The following is a 17,642-nucleotide window of genomic DNA, read 5'->3' as shown; positions in this document are numbered from 1 at the left end:
TGATGTACCATCTTGATGGGCCAGAAAACCTTTTCTCTTCCTTCCTTCCTTCCTTCCTTCCTTCCTTCCTTCCTTCCTTCCTTCCTTTCTTTTTCTTTCTTTTTTTTCTTCTTCTTATTAGAAATCTTGCTATATAGTCCAGGCTGGCCTTGAACTTTTGGGCTCTCCGGGCCTTGAGGCATCCTCTAGACCAGCAATTCTCAACCTGTGGGTCGCGACCCCTTTTGGAGCCTCACATCTGCATATCAGATATTTACTCTACCATTCACAGCAGTAGCAAAAATACAGCTGTGAAGCGGCAATGAAATAATTTTATGTTTGGGGGTCACCACAACCCGAGGAAGCGTCTAGGAAGGTTGAGAACCGCTGCTCTAGACTGAGACTCCAGAGCAGCTGTGCGTACAAGCCACCTTGTTCAATGGAAATCAGCCTTGGTTTTGTTTTCGCTTCAGGACTGGAGATGGAACTGAGAGTCTAACCATGCTCGGTAAGCCCTCTACCACCGAGCCAAATCTCCAGTCTCCTCCTCTTCTTTCTCCTTTCCTCCATCCCTTCCTCCCTCCCTCCCTCCCTCCCTCCCTCCCTCCCTCTCTCTCTCTTTCTTAAATTTTTCGATGGGGTCTAAGTTGCCCAGACTGGCCTTGAACTTATTCTGTATCACAGGCTTTGAACCTCCTGCCTCTCACCCTGCCAGGTATCGGAGATTATTGATCTGTACAACCAGGCCCAGCTTCTGCCGAACTTAATGTCTTGTCCTTGGGCATCATTGGGGAAGTTTGTCCAGCAATCATCTATACATGACTACAGCCTTTTGGAGAATGACCTTTCATTCTCTCTCTCTCTCTTTCTGACTTTCTTCTCAGAATGAGGTCTCAAGCTGTACATTCTTTTTTTTTCTTTTTTTGAGACAGGTCTCATTATGCAGTCTGGGCACTCTCTCTTAGACCAGACTGGCCTTGATCTTTGATAATCCTCCTGCCTCCAGCCTTTGAGGATTACAAGCCAGGCTTCAAGCTACACATTTTCTTGTCTCTCTCTCATTGTTTTATTATTATTATTATTATTATTATTATTATTACTTTTATATGTGTGTGTGTGTGGTGGTGTGTGAGTATGTGTGTGCATGTGGAGGCCACAGGCCCTTCCTCAGGAGCCATCCACCTTGGTGGTTTAGGATTCAGATGAGGCTGGAAGGCCAGTGAGCCCCAGGGATCCACCTGTCTCTTCCTCCCCAGGATGCATATCAGCCTCTGGGGATCTGAACTTAGCGTCTTGTGCAAGCGCTTTATTGACTGAGGTCTCTCCTCAACCCTCTGGCCACACGATCTTAAGAGAAAGTCTTTATGTTAAGGATGGAGTGTCGATCAGTATTTAGCCAGTCAGTCCTGGAATACATCTCTAGTACCAAAAGGGGAAAACTAGGCGAACAAATAAATGTCTCAACAGAAAAATAAGTTGGGTATCGTCCCAGCTGCTCTGGCAGATCATTTGAGGGAGCTGTGGAAATACAGGCAGATCCTAAGGAGGAAAGAAGAACATGAAATTCCGTGTGTAGCCTCTTACTCCTTCTGGGGTCAGCACAGGATGCCATTGCGGGCTGTTTCTGCCCAGTGTAGGACTGCGGACTACAAATCCCAGCATGCCTCAGTCCTTGAATTTCTCCACGCCATGGCCCCGCCCTGGGAGTGAGTTGGGTCTGGAGGGCGGGGCCTGGGGGCATCTGTGCCCTAGGCACAGCCTGGGGAGTGAATGCCTCAGGCTCTCTGGGGTACCACAGCGCAGGTGCGACTTGCTGAGCTAACAGCTTCATCGAGTAGCGAGTAGCGGGTATTTGTGGCAGCCGCTTCCGCAACAGGTGTGAACAGGTGGGTGCAGCAAGGGGAACCTGAGAGGGAGTGTGCACCCGACCCTCTTGTAAGATCAGTGTCAGAGCTTGGACAGGGCCCCTGAGGAGAAACACAAGAGGCCCAGGCTTCCACCCTGAGTGTGCCAGCCCTAGTTGCGCAGCAACAGGTGTGAGCAGGTGGGGGAAGGGCCCGAGGCATCTGGCAGAGACCTGCGCATAAATAAATCGTCCTTAGTAAGAGAAGGCACCTGGACTCCAGTCCAAGCTCCATCACATACAGGGAGGGAAGCGACATTTGACCCCTTCCCTCCAGTTCAACCTCCTATACGGTGCTCTCTGTCTGGGAACCAGAGAGGTCACAGTGGCTGGCAAACTTTGGCATCACCTGGGGGTCTTTAAGGTGGTGGCTTGCCTCTACCTCCACAGTTACGATTCGATTCGGGGCTGGCTTGATCCTGCACACTGAGTGGTGTGTTTTTGTTGTTGTTTGGTTTTGTTTGTTTGTTTGTTTGGTTTTGGTTGGTTTTGTTTTGTTCTGTTTTGTTTTGTTTTTGGAGACAGGGTTTCTCTGTGTGACCCTGGCTGTACTGGAACTCACTCTGTAGACCAGGCCGATCTTGAACTGGGAAATCTACCTCCAGAGTACTGGGATTAAAGTCACAGGGCATCACCGCCAGGCCTGGTTTTGGTCTTTTGAGACAGTCTCACTGTGTAGGCCTGCAACTTACTATGTCGACCAGGCTAGCTTCCAGTTCCCAGAGCTCTGCCTGCCTCTGCCTCCTGAGTGCTGGGGTTAAACGTTATACCACTACACCCAGATGGCATTGGGTCTTTTTAAAGGTCTTGGAGAGGAGCTGAGGTGGTCGGGCGTGGATCCTGGCTCCATTGCTTCGTATCAAGGGGGTTTGTGTAGTTTGGACCTCTTCAGGCCCCAGTTTCCCTGTCTCTAAAATAGGAATGCTGGCAAGGATGATTGGGAAGCTGAAATGAGATAATGGGTGAAGGCAGAGATGTGTACCAAGCTCCATGGCTCTTATCTGTACTCAAAAGATGGCCCCGTGGGGTCTGAATATGAGAAATTCATTGACTGATACCCTGTACCGCTCCCATTTCCAAATCCCATTTCCTAACATTTTATGAGCTCTAAGAATTCCTCACTCCAGCCTCTTACCTGCCTCATACGGGCCAGAGGAGCATGGAGCCAGAGACTCGCTAAGGTTCTGGAACTCAGCCTGGCCTGGGCTCTCATCCCCGCCCCCACCCTGTCCTATTGGGTGGCTGCCTGCTGACCCCACTGGGACAGTGTGCCCATTCTCTACAGGGCAGAGTGGTAGGAGGGAGGGGAGGAGGGTGCCTGGCCTGTTTGTTTACTAACGCAGTCTTGCATGGTTCCAGGCCCTCTGGGGAGGGCAGGGCGGGGGGCTTTTCTCTCAGGAGCCACACTGAATTGTGGCTCCTCTGACAGGTCCCACCCGACTCCACCCTGGAAAGTCCTTTTGAAGAAATGGCCCTGGTGAGGGGCGGCTGGCTATGGAGACAGAGTGAGTGATTCTGGGTCAAGTCCTTGTCTGCCTTTCACCTGATCCCTGGGCTGGGAGGAGGGAAATGGCGCGTCCTACACATCATGGTGAAGCTTTCTCCCCACATGAGGACCTTCCAGCCTCCTCTTTATTCATGGTCTTCTCATTTCTGACTGTTTAGCAAAGCTGTGCTCTTCAGGACCAACCAGATTTCCCCCTTTGATGAGCCCTTTCTGGCTGTTCCTCTAACCCCCTCTGCCACAATAGCACCAGGCTGGGTCACAGGCTCCTTCTCAGTTCCCACACTAACTTACAAAACAACTGTCTTCCCCTCCCAGTCTTCCCGCCTCCCTTCCCCATCCCATACTGGCCCTAGACTCTAAACTGCACATTCCCCAGGCTACAGATAAGTTTGATGCTCTGTGCATTCATAGCACTGCAAAACAGGCAGGACCCAGACCAATGCCCAAGCAAGGTGAGATTCGTCTCTGCTCTAGACCCATAGCCCCAAGAAAACCTCTTTATTTTTTTTTTTTGGGGGGGGGGCTTTATAATGCATTGGGGAGAATACAAAGTTTCATGTAGCCCTAGTTGGACTCAAACTCACTGTGTGGCCAAAGATGATTGTGTACCCCTCCTCCACCACATGAACGCTGGGGTAACAGGCATGTGCCACCATGCCTAGCTCGCTTTCTTTGTTTTCTCTGAGACAGGTCTTGCTCTGTAGTCCAGACTGGCCTTGAAGTCCCTTCATCCTCTGAGTGCTGAAACTGCAGGTGTGAGCCTCCACACCTTGGTTTAAAAACCCCTTCTGTTTTGAACCACAGGGGCCACAGCCGCCCCCACCCGAACATCATCTATCCAGGGCTACCAACTGAAGGAGATGTCCTGGAGACATCTTTGGGCTAGGATCCCCCTTCTCCCTTGCTCTTGTCCATTCTCAGTTCATTTGGTTTGACAGATACCAAATATAGGTCTTGCTGGGTTTTGGGACCTCATGTGGGGAGGTCCAGATCCCTAATCCTCTGGAAGAGCTAGAGAAGATACAGATGACTGTCACTCAAACCAGATAGAGGCTCTGGGTGGGGAGAGGTCTTTCTCTTTGGAAAGACTTGGGCTTGTCTTGGAAGTCCCCGGAGCTGGTGTAAGTGGCTGTTCACAGTTCAGCACTTTTAGTGAGCCTCTGCTGTGTGCCAGGCAAGTGAAATATAAAAAAAGAGGCCAGGCCGTGTCCTCATTTTGGAGAGTAGATAGACAGAAAGAGGTGACAGTAATCGGGAGGAGACCTGAGGGGATTCTGCGGCCCCATCTGGGGCTCTTGCCCCTGGCAGGCTCAGGATTCAGCTCCCCTGGTGGGTCGGGATATCGTGCAGGCTCCATCCTCCGCCGCTGGAAGCGGAATTGGTTCGCTCTCTGGTTGGACGGCACACTCGGCTACTACCGTGATGAGACGGCACAGGACGAGGAGGACCGTGTGCTTATCCATTTCAACGTCCGGGACATAAAGGTCGGCCAAGAGTGTCAGGGTGAGCAGAAACGCTTCTTTGATGGAACGCTGCCCGTGGTCAGTGTCTTCCCTGAGTCTGAGAACTGTACCCGGAAGGCTCTGGGTTGCCTTCAGAAAGCTCCCATAAACAACTGCTTCTGGGCCATTGCCAAATACAGGTCAGTTCGCTCTGAGTTAAGAAGCTGGTCCTCGGTTGGGGTCCTACGCTGTGCTGTGTTCCATGGGGGAGTCCAGATAAAACGCTTGCAGGCACTCGAGAGTGGATGAAGACGGACTACGCCCGGGGAAGCCGTGTGACAGGCCTAGAGGCACACGGCAGATCTAGTGCTTCAACCAAGACTGAGGCCACAGCGTAATATAGTAACTGAGAGATGTGCTAGAAAGTCACAATGTGGAAAGGTCGAAAGGGTCTGAAGGGGACAGCAGCCCCCAGAAAGTCTGTGGGATCAGAGGTTGGCAGTGGCCAGAAAACAAGACAACAGGGAGGCAGCCCCTGCCGTTGTGTGTGGTTTCCTGGGGTGGGGCTCATGTATTCGTGTCCACTTCCAGATGTGCAGCCCCCAGAGGGCAGGAGCCGAGATGGCCTGCTGACAGTGAACCTACGGGAGGGTTCCCGCCTGCACCTGTGTGCGGAGACCCGGGATGATGCCATGTAAGTAGATTCAGGAGCTGTGTGGAGTGGGACCCTGGGGTGCAACTACAAGGGGGGGATTAACACCAGTTAGCAAGTCATGTCATACAGGCTGAGGAGAGGGACGACAGTGCAACCACTGGTAACTGGTGAAAACCCAGAGGACTCGGGATGGAGGCGCCCCTGCCTCGGGTCCCTGGACATTTAGGATCCGATATTTCGCAGCCCGTGAAGTCCCTCACCCAGGGTGATGGAAAGGGCAAGGCACACCCAGTGCCATCTTAAAAGAGATGCCCTGGTGGGTGGGACTCTGAACTGAGGGGTAGGCCTACAGCTGCCGCCAGAAAGCAACTAGTTGGCAGTGCCCAAGCAGGGCACCCAGGATCAGATGCAGCCCATCCTGGGAAGATGAGGGCATCCCCCTCAGTGCCATCTATTCCCTTATATTCTCTCCCTTCCTGCCCTCAGCCTGAGCAGCTGGGCCTCCTCCCTAGAGGAGAAGGAAAGAGATGGGTGTGTGGGTGTGGGGGCAGCCAAGCTCTGGGCAGACAGCATAGAGCTGCCTTGTCTACCCCAGCCAGAAGCCATGGCAACTAACAAAGGCCCAATTGTCCTGTATCCATTGGGCATTCCTGAGGCTCGGGTCATGGCTTTGGGAAGCCGTACAAGTTGGAACGTGGCAGTGGGCTGCAGGCAGAGCATCACCCAGATATGCAAGGCTCAGAAGGCCCCTGATAGACACCACGATCCCAAACTCAATTGGGATAGCTGAGGGGAAGAGGCTGGACTGGGAGTGACTAGCTTACCTCAGGGCCCTTCGTGCGGCTAGGGCAGTAGAGAGTTGCCCTTGTCTACCTGAGAGTTGGGAGAGGTGGGACTAGGGCCTGGGCAGGGGAGGGGCATCTGTAAGGTGGGACCCCCATCTGCCACTCTCCAAATCTTCCCTCATGATGTGTGGGTCTTGCTTTGCAGAGCATGGAAGACAGCACTGTTGGAGGCGAATTCCACCCCGGTGAGCCCCCAATGCTCTCCTCTCCCCCCTGCCCCACGTGCCATGGAATCATGGGTGACTCAGACTCGGTCTCTGCCTATTAGTTCAGTCTAGAGTGGAAAGGTTCATGTAGACTCAGCCTCCCGGAGTCCCCTGTGGAGAAGGGAGGATCAGCAGGTGTTCCCAGGAGTAGGGAGAGAAGCCTCCATGAAGCCTCACAGGAGGGTTGTGTGGGAGCTAAAAAAGAAGGATGCGTGTGGCCGACATGATGCCACTCAGAACAGTCCTGTGAGGCTGGGGTTATCATTCCCGCTCTGCAGGTGGCAAGACTGAGGCTTGTTCATCCACACAACAGATACTGTCAGGTTGTTACTGTGGGCCAGGGGCCAGGGGATTGGAAGTGGAAGTGAACAAGGGCTGCAGGCTCTGCCCTCCTGCACTCAGCCTAGAAGAGGCAGACATAAAACAACTAATTCAGTATTCCACTTTGATTTCAGTCACTGCTCTGGCAAAGGCATGCAGTGTGTCACCCTTTCTGGCGGTCCAATCCAGGTGTGAGCTCACTTGAGGCTTAGCCTGAGACCTGACGGAAACAGCTTTTTGAGTAAGAGGGACCAGTAGGTGTAAAGGCTGAAAGGAGTTAAGGCGTCAGGGAATGGGGTGAGGGTTGATGGGGGAAGCTGGGAGTTCAGGCCTGGGCCTTGTGCTAAGAATATTGGTTATTTTACTTTTTTATTTTGAGTATCACTTTGAATCCCAGGCTGGCCTTGAATTCATCCTGTAGCCCAGACTGGCCTCAAATTTGCAGTGATCCTCTTCCCTAGGCTTTCCAAGTGCTAGAACTACAGGCACAAACTTCCATGTCTTGCTCTAAGGATCCTTAGAGCTAAGAGCGCCTGTAAGGCCTTGACAGTTTTTAAGCAAAAGGAAAGAATAGACTGATCAGATCAGATCTGTCTTATACAGTCTTTGTATTGATTTTTGTGGTGTGAGTGTGTATTTGCGGGTGTGCGTGCAGGTGTGTGGAGGCCGGAGGTCAACCCTGGGCGTTGTCCTCAACAGCCGTTCACCTTATTCTGGTGACAATGCTGCTCACTGGGACCAGCTCAGCTAGACTGCCTGGGACCTGGGGCTCAGCAGTTCAGCTAGGCTGGCTGTCCAACAAGCCCCAGGGATCCTCCTGCGTTTGCCATCATAGCTCTGGGATTAGGCACATGATGCCATGCCTGCTCCTTACCTGGGTCCTGGGGATGGAAATCGGGTTCTTGTGCTTGCAAGGCAAGCATTTTACTGAGCCATTTCTGCGTCCCAGACTTATTTTGTTTTGGTTTCTCCGTGTAGCCCTACCTATCCTGGAACTCACTCTGTATGCCAGACTGGCCTCCAGCTCACAGATTCTCCTGCCTCTGCCTCTGCCTCCCATGCTGGAATTAAAGGCAGGCACCCCCACCTGGCTACCGGACTTCTATTTTCAAAAGGCCACCCTGTAGCTAATGTGGCCGTGTGTGCTCATCATCCCAGCACTTGGGAGGCTGGTACAGGGCTGCTACCAGCTTAGGGTCAGCCTGGGCCATAGAGCCAGACCCTGTCTCAAAAACAAGCACAGAAAGGCCAGCGGGCTGGTGGGAAGGGAGTGAACAGTAGGGGGTAACCCAGGGACCATCTAGGAGGTTGGGTGGGTCTCATGGCAACAGGCTGCAGGTGTGGAGCTGGCTGACAAGCTGAGGAGCGCAGGCATCTAGGAAGTGCAGGTGAGAGTGCTTACAGACTAGGGTAGGAGTGGGTTGGAAGAGTTGCCCGAGGTCCAACATGGGCCCCCAGCCGCTGCCTGACTCCAGCGTTGACACTTGTTGCTTCTGCCTGTGGCACAGCCGGGACCTCTCTCACGGAGAGTGTCGACTGGGAGGTAGCAGGGAAGGCAGTTAGGAACCTCCTGGGTATATCCGCCTGCTGAGAGCCAGGCGCTCTGCTGGGCACCTGGCATGGTTATGTCATGGTTATGTTATGGTAGTTGGTGGCGAAGCTGAGGCCTAAAGAGTGGAGGTGGCTCCTTCGGTCTCACAGTCTTCAGCGGAGACTTGGCTAGTGGAGGAAGCTGCCATTGGCAGGAGCTAGGTGAGCAGAGGTAGGGAAGAGAAATGCGTAAGCGGACATGCTTGCAAATGTGTGCATCCAAGGGCTGGAGTCTGCCCTGGTTGCAAGGTTTACCATGGAGGGAGTGGCACTGAAGAGGTGACTTCTGAGGTACCAGGGCCGGGTCAAGAAGGGTCTCAAAGTCTAGTTGGAGGAATAGACTTTTTCTGAGGATATCAGCAGTTGAGGGCATTAGCAGGGAGGGCTGTGGTCAGGTACTGGGAGAAGACTTGGGTTTTCAGGTGGAAGGTGGTTGCAGGAAGCTAGAGGGAGGAATAAGAATCATCAGGGCAAGGGAACCAGGTCATTCTAACCATTCTCTAAGCTCCAAAGTTCCCTGAGTCAGTGGCATTGAGGATAGCAGGAGGAAGGAGGTGAGGGCTGACCGTTCTGCACTGTGACTCTATGAAGCTGTGTTGCTCCCTCTCTGCCTGCTCTACTGACCCCTCACCTCTGCCTGGCCCTCCATGCTTCCTCCGTACCTGTCCACCTGCCTGCCTTACTGACCCCTCCCTCTGCCTGGCCCTCCATGCTCCCCAGATACACATCCCCTGGGCTCTGGCTTACTAGAGCTGGTGCTTGTGTTTGTATTTGTGTCTGTCTGTTCACATCTGTGTCTGTGGGCCTCTGTGTCCCCAAGCCTATGCAGGAGTGACCTGTGCTTTGTGCCTCCACATGCCCCACTCTGGGAAGAGGCCCCTGGGGATTATATTTCAGACGAGGCTGGAATTGTGGGATAAAGACACTGGGATCCCCATGTGCATGCAACTGAGGTGGGAGAGCCGGAAGGAGGCCATTGCTCCTTTTTCACTGAGTAACTGACTCCCCTTGCGCCCCCTCTCTGACCTTCCCGAGAACATTCACAGCTGGTACAGGGGCCTGGTAACATCCCCTAGTCTTGTAAGGTGTAAAGGGCATCTGACATCTCCCTCCCTCTCCCTTCTTGGGTTTCTGTGGCTGGAGCAGGCCCCAGCTGGAGCCATCATCCCACCCAGGAGCCGTCGGGTTTGCCCTAAAGTCAGGTGCACGACCCTCTCATGGAAACCCTGTCAGGTTGAGAGGCGGATCTGGGTAAGTGCAAGATCAGCCCTTCATGCCTCCTTCCTGGCCATCAGGATGAGCCTCTAAAGTCACCTGTCCCATTTCTTCCCTGTCCATGAACATCAACGGCTCCCCTTTCCTCACTGGGCCACAGCTGGCTTTCAAGGCCCACAGCGTTTGGCCAGACTTGCTTGTCTCCTCAGCCCTGTGCGCGTTTGTGTCCTCTGCCGAAGCTACTCTAGCTTTTGCCTCCTCCTGCTGTCCTGTGCTGCCCAAACCCTTAGCTTCTCCATTCTGGCCAGCTGATGCTCATCCTTAAAGAACTACCTCAAAGGCTGCCACCTCCTCAGTGAGGACTTCCCAGAGCTTCAGGCACTGTCACTCAGGCACAGTCCTCTGTCCCTGGTTCTTAGTGCTGCCTTCATTCTGCCTGCTCTAAGAGCCACTTTATTCCTGTCTGCCTAGACTCTCTGAAACTGGAACCTATTGCAAGGCAAGGACCAAGTCTCATTTGCTCTGCCCAGTGAAGTAAACAGGACTGGGTGTACAGCATGTGCTCCGTCAGTGCCCAGGGATGGGGGAGTCTGTGCTTAGCTCTTTCACACAGAACTGGCATAAACAGGTCACTTGATGAGTAAGGAAAGAAAGGAAGGGACTTGGTCTGGGCCTGCCCTTGCCTGGGTGTTTCTTAGAGTCGGGATGCGACCAAATGACTGGCTAGAAGCAGCTGAAGGAAGGACGGACGCTGGTTCTGAGTTTGAGGGCGCACTCCCCCATGGGGTGGGGGGGCTGCCTGCTCCCATCTGGGCAGAGAGAGGAGAATGCCAGCGTCCAGCTGGCTTTTTCATTTCCCTTTTCATTTAGTCTAGAACCCCAACCCATAGGATGGTACTGCCCCACTGTGGGGGGGGGTCCTCTCCTCCAGAGTTAAACCTCTGGAAACACAGCACAGGCATGCCCAGAGTGTGCTCCCAGTCATTCCAAGTCCCGCCAAGCTGACAGTGAAGATCAGCCAGCACACAGGTTTCAAGCCTCAACTCTTTCTCTGTCCCCATTGTCAGCTTAGCTGGACTTGGTCTGGTGTGAGCAGTCACGGGAGCCTGTGGTCTTATGGCCAATTGCAAGCTCTTTCTTGCTCAATGTTCTGTGTTTTAGAACCGCTTAGGGACTCACATGACAACTGCAAATGTTGATATCCTCCAAATGCTGGAGGATTTCCTAAATCTGGGGTGGGGCCTAGGAACTGCAATATATTTATATACATATAAACATTTTTGTGGTACTGGGGATTGAACTCGGGAGCCAACACTGCTAGGCAAACACTGCTTTTAACACTGAACTATATATATATATACACCCCTAGCCTGGAATTCTGCATGCTCAAGATTAACTTCTGGAGTTGGGTTTGTGTCTCGCGGCAGAGTACATACTTAGCATGAGTGAGGTGCTAGGGATGGGGTGAAGCTTCTGGTGATTGTAGCATGCAGTACAACTGAGCTCAGAAGTCAACTGATGTAGTCCTCCTGAATTCTCCCAGTAGTTGTGAGAAACTGATGTTACTCAGTTCACCACAGGGAGGCCTGAGACTTCAAGTAGCAATGCCAAAAAAAAAAAAAGAAAAGGGATTTGAAAGTCCACAAACCTAAGGGGGAAAACAGTTTTAGCGCAGGCCAGGTAGTTATTTGCATCTTACTGATTGTACAGCACTGTGTCCGCCCACAGCTGGGCCTGGGCCATGGGAGAAGCCCTGAGGCTTCGGTTCAGGAGGTCTCTACGGTGACCTACCTGTTGCCAGGTGCTCTGAGTTTTCTTCTGGGCCTCCCAGAGCTGGAGGGTAGGAACAGATGCCCCGGAGACTGGAGGTTGTATTTTCCACCCTCTCCCCAACCTCACAAAGCTACTAGTTCACTGCAGCTTCAGGGCAGGCTGATGGAGTAATGTTGATTTCCCCAACCCCTTTCCCCACCCCCCCCTTTTTAAAAAAAGATTCATTTATTTATTTATTTATTTATTTATTTATTTATTATTTATACATTATTCTGTCTGCACACCAGAAGAGGGCACTAGATCTCAGTATAGATGGTTGTGAGCCACCATGTGGTTGCTGGGAACTGAACTCAGGACCTTGGGAAGAACAGCCAGTGTTCTTAACCTCTGAGCCATCTCTCCAGCCCCAACCCCTTTCCCCTTTAAGAATTCTTTTGTCTTGTCTAGTCTGACTTCTCCCCAACCATTACTTTGAAGAAATTTTTTTTTCCCTTTCAAGATCTCGTGTCCATGTTGCTAAAGCCAGTGGCTTACTCTCTCGGCACTGGCTAATAGTTTGTCAGAAAAGCATATTTAGAAGATGAAATCCCGAGACCTCATGGGCCTTGTGAAAGGCTAGTGTGCAGATGGACAGTGCTAGGAGATGGCGATATTGTCAGTGGTACATGCATGTATAAGGCCTTAGGTTCAAACCCCAGCATCACAAGAAAGAAAATGTTGGTTTTGGTGGTATGTGCCTATATTCCTAGCTCTCAGGAACTGAAACAGGAGGATTATGAGTTCAAGGCAAGTCTGGGCTAAGTATTAAATGCCTACTCCTCCAAAAGAGCAAAGGTTCCAGAGCCATGCATTCCTGTGACCCCAGCACTTGGGAGGTGGAAGAAGGAAGATCAGGAGTTCAAGGTCACCTTCATCTACATAATGAGTTCAAGGCCAAGCTAGGCTGCATGAAACCCTGTCTTAAAAATGGTGTGGAGAGAGCTGGGAAGATGGCTCAGTCAGTAAATTTTTTGTGAAAGCATGAGGAACTGAGTTCAGTTCCTGGCACCCATGTTAAAACAGCAGTGCTCTCCCATAATCTCAGCGCTGGGGGATAAAAGACAGGAGGGAGCTAGTGGCTCGCTGGCCAGTCAATCAGGGTGAATCAGCAAGTCCCAAGTCCATCAAGAAACAATCTCAATGATAAACAGAAAGCAATTAAGACACGGTGCACCAACCTCTGACCTCTACATGCACCCTTCCTCCACGTATACACAGGGGGGAAGAGAGAGGGCCCCGTTACGTGAGGCACCCCTTGATTTCTGGGTTCCACTGCATGATGCTGTCATTTATGGACAAGAGCATTTCCACAAAAACAGGGTGTGAGATGGAGAGACTGCACAGCCCATTTGTGTTTGTTAGTAAAGTTGGACACAGATGGACTTCTAAAGAGAGTTGGGCCATTCTGGCATGAAGCCTAGTGAGAGACACAGTGAGAAAAGGGGCTAAGAGAGGGGGAGCCTCAGGAGAAAAGGGGTCCTGACCCCCTCCAGGTTTGCAGTCCCATGAGGAAAGTGGTTAGGTTTGGATTGGCAGTTACTGTTAATCATGGATGTATTTACTGGCTCCTGTCCTGCACTATCCCCTGATGGCGACACAGACTGAGCACCTTGTCCGTAAACAGCACACACTTGGGGAACAGGCCAGAAAGGCTAAAAGATAAGAAGGGGTAATCACAGAGAACCCAGAAAGAAATGCTTCTGAGTCCTAGAGTGGGTGACTTTGGGAGGCTGGCAGAGGCCTGCAGGGGAGGGCAGGACTCCCACCCTCTCTGTGTGCCAGCACCGGTTCTGAGGAGCTAGCAATACCTGCCTTTAAGAATCAGAGGTGGTAACACAGGAGAGCACCTCCCTAGGGGCCTGCTATGCAGTAGGTGCTGGATGATAGTTACTTCAATTGCTACTCTTGCTTTCCTTTTCCCCAGTCCTCCTCTAATTCATGCCTAGAGCTTGGCCGTAGCTCCCTTCCTGTGGTGATCAGTCGGGTTTCTCCAATGAGAACATTGTACAGTTGTTAGACCTGTAAAGGGATGTTGGGAGCCCTGGGAAACTGAGCAGTGTAGGAGACCAAGGCAGGAGAAAGAACACCACGAGGAGCTGGATGTAGAAGCTGAGCTTTTAGGAGAGAAGGGTTATGTATGGACTTCATGGGGAGGCAGTGTCTTTTCCACTAGCTTCCTGGTACTGGTGAGGAGGGAGGCCACAGAGGCAAGAAGGGCTCAGGACTAAATACAGGAACTAAATAAATGCCCAGGAACTCCCTGGGCATTTGACCTGACCTGACTTCCCAGGTACGAGTCTACAGCCCATATCAGGACTACTATGAGGTGGTGCCCCCCAACGCTCATGAGGCCACATATGTCCGCAGTTACTACGGGCCACCTTATGCAGGTAAGCGTCCCTGGCACACCTACCCCTCTGCCCACCAAAATCCTGCGCCAGGCCTTGTCCACGATCCATCAATGAAGACTAAGCTTCACCCTTTGAGGTTACAAGTTTTTTCCAAATCCCACCCTCCACTCTGACCTTCCCACTTCCCCCATCCACCCCTCAGACTGGCTGCAATGACATTTCTGTGTTGCTGGCGACCTCAGGTGGCTATTGCAGGAATAGCACCCTCCTTCCTATTCCCAAGGTTAATAGTGTCCATCCCCTGGTGCTGTGATCCAGGTGCCAAGGGATCCTGGGTTTTCCTGCAACACAGTCCCAGCCCCATGGACACTAAACATTCCTCTGACCAGGGAGCAAAATGAATTGGACTAGAGTCGCTGCGGCTGACCCTGACCCTCACGGCTTTCTTACAGGTCCTGGAGTAACACACGTGATAGTTCGAGAGGATCCCTGCTATAGCTCCGGTGCCCCTTTGGCTATGGGCATGCTTGCTGGGGCTGCCACAGGTGCTGCTCTTGGCTCACTCATGTGGTCACCTTGTTGGTTCTGAGCTCTGGGGCTCTGACCTCCGGACATGCACATAGAACACAAGACCCTTTTCTTCCTGGACCACCCTCTGCTATCTACCATCTAAACTCTGTCCCATTTTGACCTTTTTCTCTCCATTAAGCCCTCTATGCCTGGCTCATTCCTCCCATCACCTACCCTCCTTCCCTCTCAGAGGAAGCTAACATCTCAGGCACAGATATGGCCGAAAAATCCTCACACCTATTGCCAGACACCCCCATAAATCACATATGAATATATTTCTTTTAGACACAGCAAACATAACTTCATTTGGCTCCAAGTGTTTGAGGGATGGAGATCAGAAGAGGACAAACAACAAAGCTACCAGTCTGGCAAGGACATGTGGGGGGAAAGGGGAAAGGCAGGCAGTTTGGGTGCTGTTGGCAGCAAGCACCAGCAGAGATTATCGTCATTTGTCCAAAGAATCAAATACAGTTGGCTTGGCGTTGTGGCAGGGGTTGGATTGCAGTTCTCCAGGCTAAGGAGCTTCTTGATTTCAACTATAATGAATATTATGCCTGTTTTGTTAGTACTGGCAGTACATAGACTTACCCAAACAGAGTTTGGCACCTTCTTCCCACTACTAGCTTCCCTGTGAGAGTTGAACTAACCCTAGGGTTTCTTGGCTGTGGGACAGGTGACCTCTTTGGGACCTCCAGCCTTAGGAAGTTGCTTCCTTTAGGAAATGCCTTTTTGATCCTAGGAGCTCAGCTCTATAGCTTTGACTGATACCATCTGAGGCTTTTTCTCTTCCTTCACTCTGGAGGAGATGGCATTATTTTGCTCGGGGGCCTGATCCACCTTGGCACCATCCTGAGGAACAGCTCATGTGCCTGCCTGTAGGTGGCAAGCAATCTCTCCATTTGATCCTGTTCCAGACTCTTCCACTACCCTTCCATTCCCAGTTGCTAATAGAAAAGCTAAAATCCCTGGCCCAGTGGCCAGAGTGCCCACTAAAGTTCCCTGTAGACGAGGGCTCTGTTGGCTCAGACACTAATAAAGACATGACTAGCCCCGAAACTGGCTCTGCTTGTTCTGTTCTTCCAGGGGGGATCTGTTTCCTCTGCACATCTCTGTAACCCAGCATCTATACTGGTAGAGTGCATTGTGAGTTTGGGTGGAATTAATAAGATAAGATGTGAGCTGAACAAGTTTGAGACAATTCATTTTCTATCTTGCTTTCCTTACCTAACATGTCAGATGAAGTTGGCTACCTCTGAAGATTCTCAAGGAGAAGCTATGTCAGGGTCTCTGTTCAATGCACTGAGCTGATGGATAATCCAGAACTGGCACTGCCTGCCAAGAGACCTCCAATATTAGAAAACTCGTGTAAAGGCTTATGTTGTGGCTCTTTTCTTTCTTTCTTCCTTCTTTTCCCTTCCCTCCCCTCCCCTCCCTCCCTTTCTTTCTTTAAGATGGTTTCTCTGTGTAGCCCTCAATTCAGAGATCCATCTGCTTCTGCCTCCCTAGTACTAGGATTAAAGGTGTGTACCACCATGCCTGACTTTGGCACCCAGCTTCTCACTTGGGTGCTGTGTCCTCATGTTTATGTGACAAAGATTGAAGATCTCAGCTCCTAAGTGTTTGTTAGGACTGTTTCCACCATAGCTTCCCCAAACTAAACTTGAACTAATTAATTCTTCTCATAGAAACCTAGTGGCTACGGACAAACAGAACCCGTACTAGGCTTCTGAAAGCTATCAAATGGCAGAAACCCTTCCTAAAACTGATTTCAGCCAAAGGGAAAACAGGGCAAGCCACGGCTAGAAGCCAGATTCAGGGATAATTCAGAATGAGAGAACACTCCTACACTGAGGAAGCTGTCATCTGTCTCAAGCATACGCACTGAGTCTGGCCATATGATAATAAGCTGAGCAGAGGGTACAAACCTTACAATGAAGAGCTCCAGGGACCTGGAGGCCAATCCTCCACGCCATCTTACTGCAGTATTTTACCTTTGTCTTCATCAATTCCTCTCTTCTCTTGGCAGGTGTAGTGTCCCAATGCTACCTCTGAAGATAGCTGCACCAATACATTCTCTAGCCTGTGGCCTTTATTCTTACTAGTAATGGGGCAGGGGAAAGAGTCAGATGTGGCAGACCAAAAGTAGGGATTTCCTTTTTAAGTGGCCAGAGGACTTCAGACTTTGGGGTCTTAAGAATCTGAATGGTTTAAAAGTAAACCCTGAGGTTGCAATAAAACTTATTTAGTTTTGGCTTTTTGAGATAGGGTTTCTCTGTGTAGCTCTGGCTATCCTTGAACTCAGAATGCACATGCCTTTGCTCCCCTAATCCCCAAACCCCAATGCTGGGATTAAAGGTGAGCACCACCATATATGGCTAAAGCTTAAATTGAAAACTAGCAATGCCCAAGACATGGTTAGAGGTTCTGTTTGCAGGTCATGTGCCCCTCCCTCCATATGACAAGTTTTGTTTTGTAACCCACAAGAGCCTTTAACCCAATCCTTCTGGCCCAGATTCTTGAGTGCTGGGTTTATATATATGCATCACTGTGTCAATTAAAATTACTTTAAAAAAAAAATAGTCATTCCAGGCATGGTGGTGTACGCCTTTAATCCTAGCACTCAGAAGGCAGAGGCAGGTGGAGCTGAGTTTGACGCCAGTCTGGTCTGCAGAGAGAGTTCCAGGACAGCCAGGGCTACAACAGAGAAACCCTGTCTCAAAAAACCAAAACCAAAAACCCACAACAATCCTCCCCACTAAAGTCAACCCCCTCCTAAGTCATTCCTTGCCTAACAGCAATACAATCTCTTCACCAAGTCCTATCAGAGTATAGATGGTATTCTCTCTGACATAAACCTAGGCTATAATGCCTGTGTGTAGTAGTCCTGCTGGTGTCACAATCAACAGAACAAGCTTAAACACAAAAAAACACACAGCCAAGAGCCATTATAAGCACATGTGTAAGGGTATGGCTGATATAACAGTTTAATTTTTTTTGGTAGAAGAATTACATTTTAAAATAACACAAGCAAGAGATACAGACTTTATTATTACCATCACATGATGCATGTAATTCAACGTGCTCTGCTTTTATGTGACTGAAAACACACTAGATCATATAATTACTACAGGTGAGAGATATTTTATGCTATCATCTAACATAATTTTTGGTTTGTTTGGTTTTCGAGACAGGGTTGTTTTGTGTGTGTGTGTGTGTGTGTGTGTGTGTGTGTGTGTGTGTGTGTGT

The 17,642-nt window shown here is 50.8% G+C and overlaps 1 protein-coding gene across 3 annotated transcripts; it reads left to right on the top strand.

Annotated features, from left to right (window-relative positions):
• The first annotated feature begins 1,705 nt into the window (after window positions 1–1,705).
• Window positions 1,706–15,452, top strand: Plekhb1 (pleckstrin homology domain containing B1). Of its 3 annotated transcripts, none has more exons than XM_055623545.1 (7): window positions 1,706–1,855; window positions 3,312–3,387; window positions 4,740–4,892; window positions 5,423–5,525; window positions 6,477–6,516; window positions 13,766–13,865; window positions 14,279–15,452. In XM_055623545.1, exons 2-7 carry the CDS (start codon window positions 3,351–3,353, stop codon window positions 14,413–14,415), a joined length of 570 nt encoding a protein of 189 aa, XP_055479520.1. In that variant the 5' UTR covers window positions 1,706–1,855; window positions 3,312–3,350; the 3' UTR covers window positions 14,416–15,452. The 3 variants fall into 3 exon arrangements, with proteins under 3 accessions (XP_055479520.1, XP_055479517.1, XP_055479518.1); XM_055623542.1 differs by having other exon boundaries at window positions 1,706–1,865; XM_055623543.1 differs by lacking the exon at window positions 1,706–1,855 and having other exon boundaries at window positions 3,185–3,387.
• The last annotated feature ends 2,190 nt before the right edge of the window (window positions 15,453–17,642 follow it).

The sequence above is a fragment of the Psammomys obesus genome, unplaced genomic scaffold (assembly GCF_907164565.1).
Source record: "Psammomys obesus unplaced genomic scaffold, mPsaObe1.curated_primary_1811, whole genome shotgun sequence".
Lineage (NCBI taxonomy): Eukaryota > Metazoa > Chordata > Mammalia > Rodentia > Muridae > Psammomys > Psammomys obesus.
This window is presented reverse-complemented; position numbering and strand designations above follow the sequence as displayed.

Excerpts from the sequence above, each read along its gene's own strand:
- Plekhb1 (XM_055623545.1), top strand. The coding sequence starts at position 3,351 with ATGGCCCTGGTGAGGGGCGGCTGGCTATGGAGACAGA. Across the intron at positions 5,526-6,476 it reads GAGACCCGGGATGATGCCAT|AGCATGGAAGACAGCACTGT; the intron begins GTAAGTAGATTC and ends CTTGCTTTGCAG. Across the intron at positions 13,866-14,278 it reads CTACGGGCCACCTTATGCAG|GTCCTGGAGTAACACACGTG; the intron begins GTAAGCGTCCCT and ends GCTTTCTTACAG.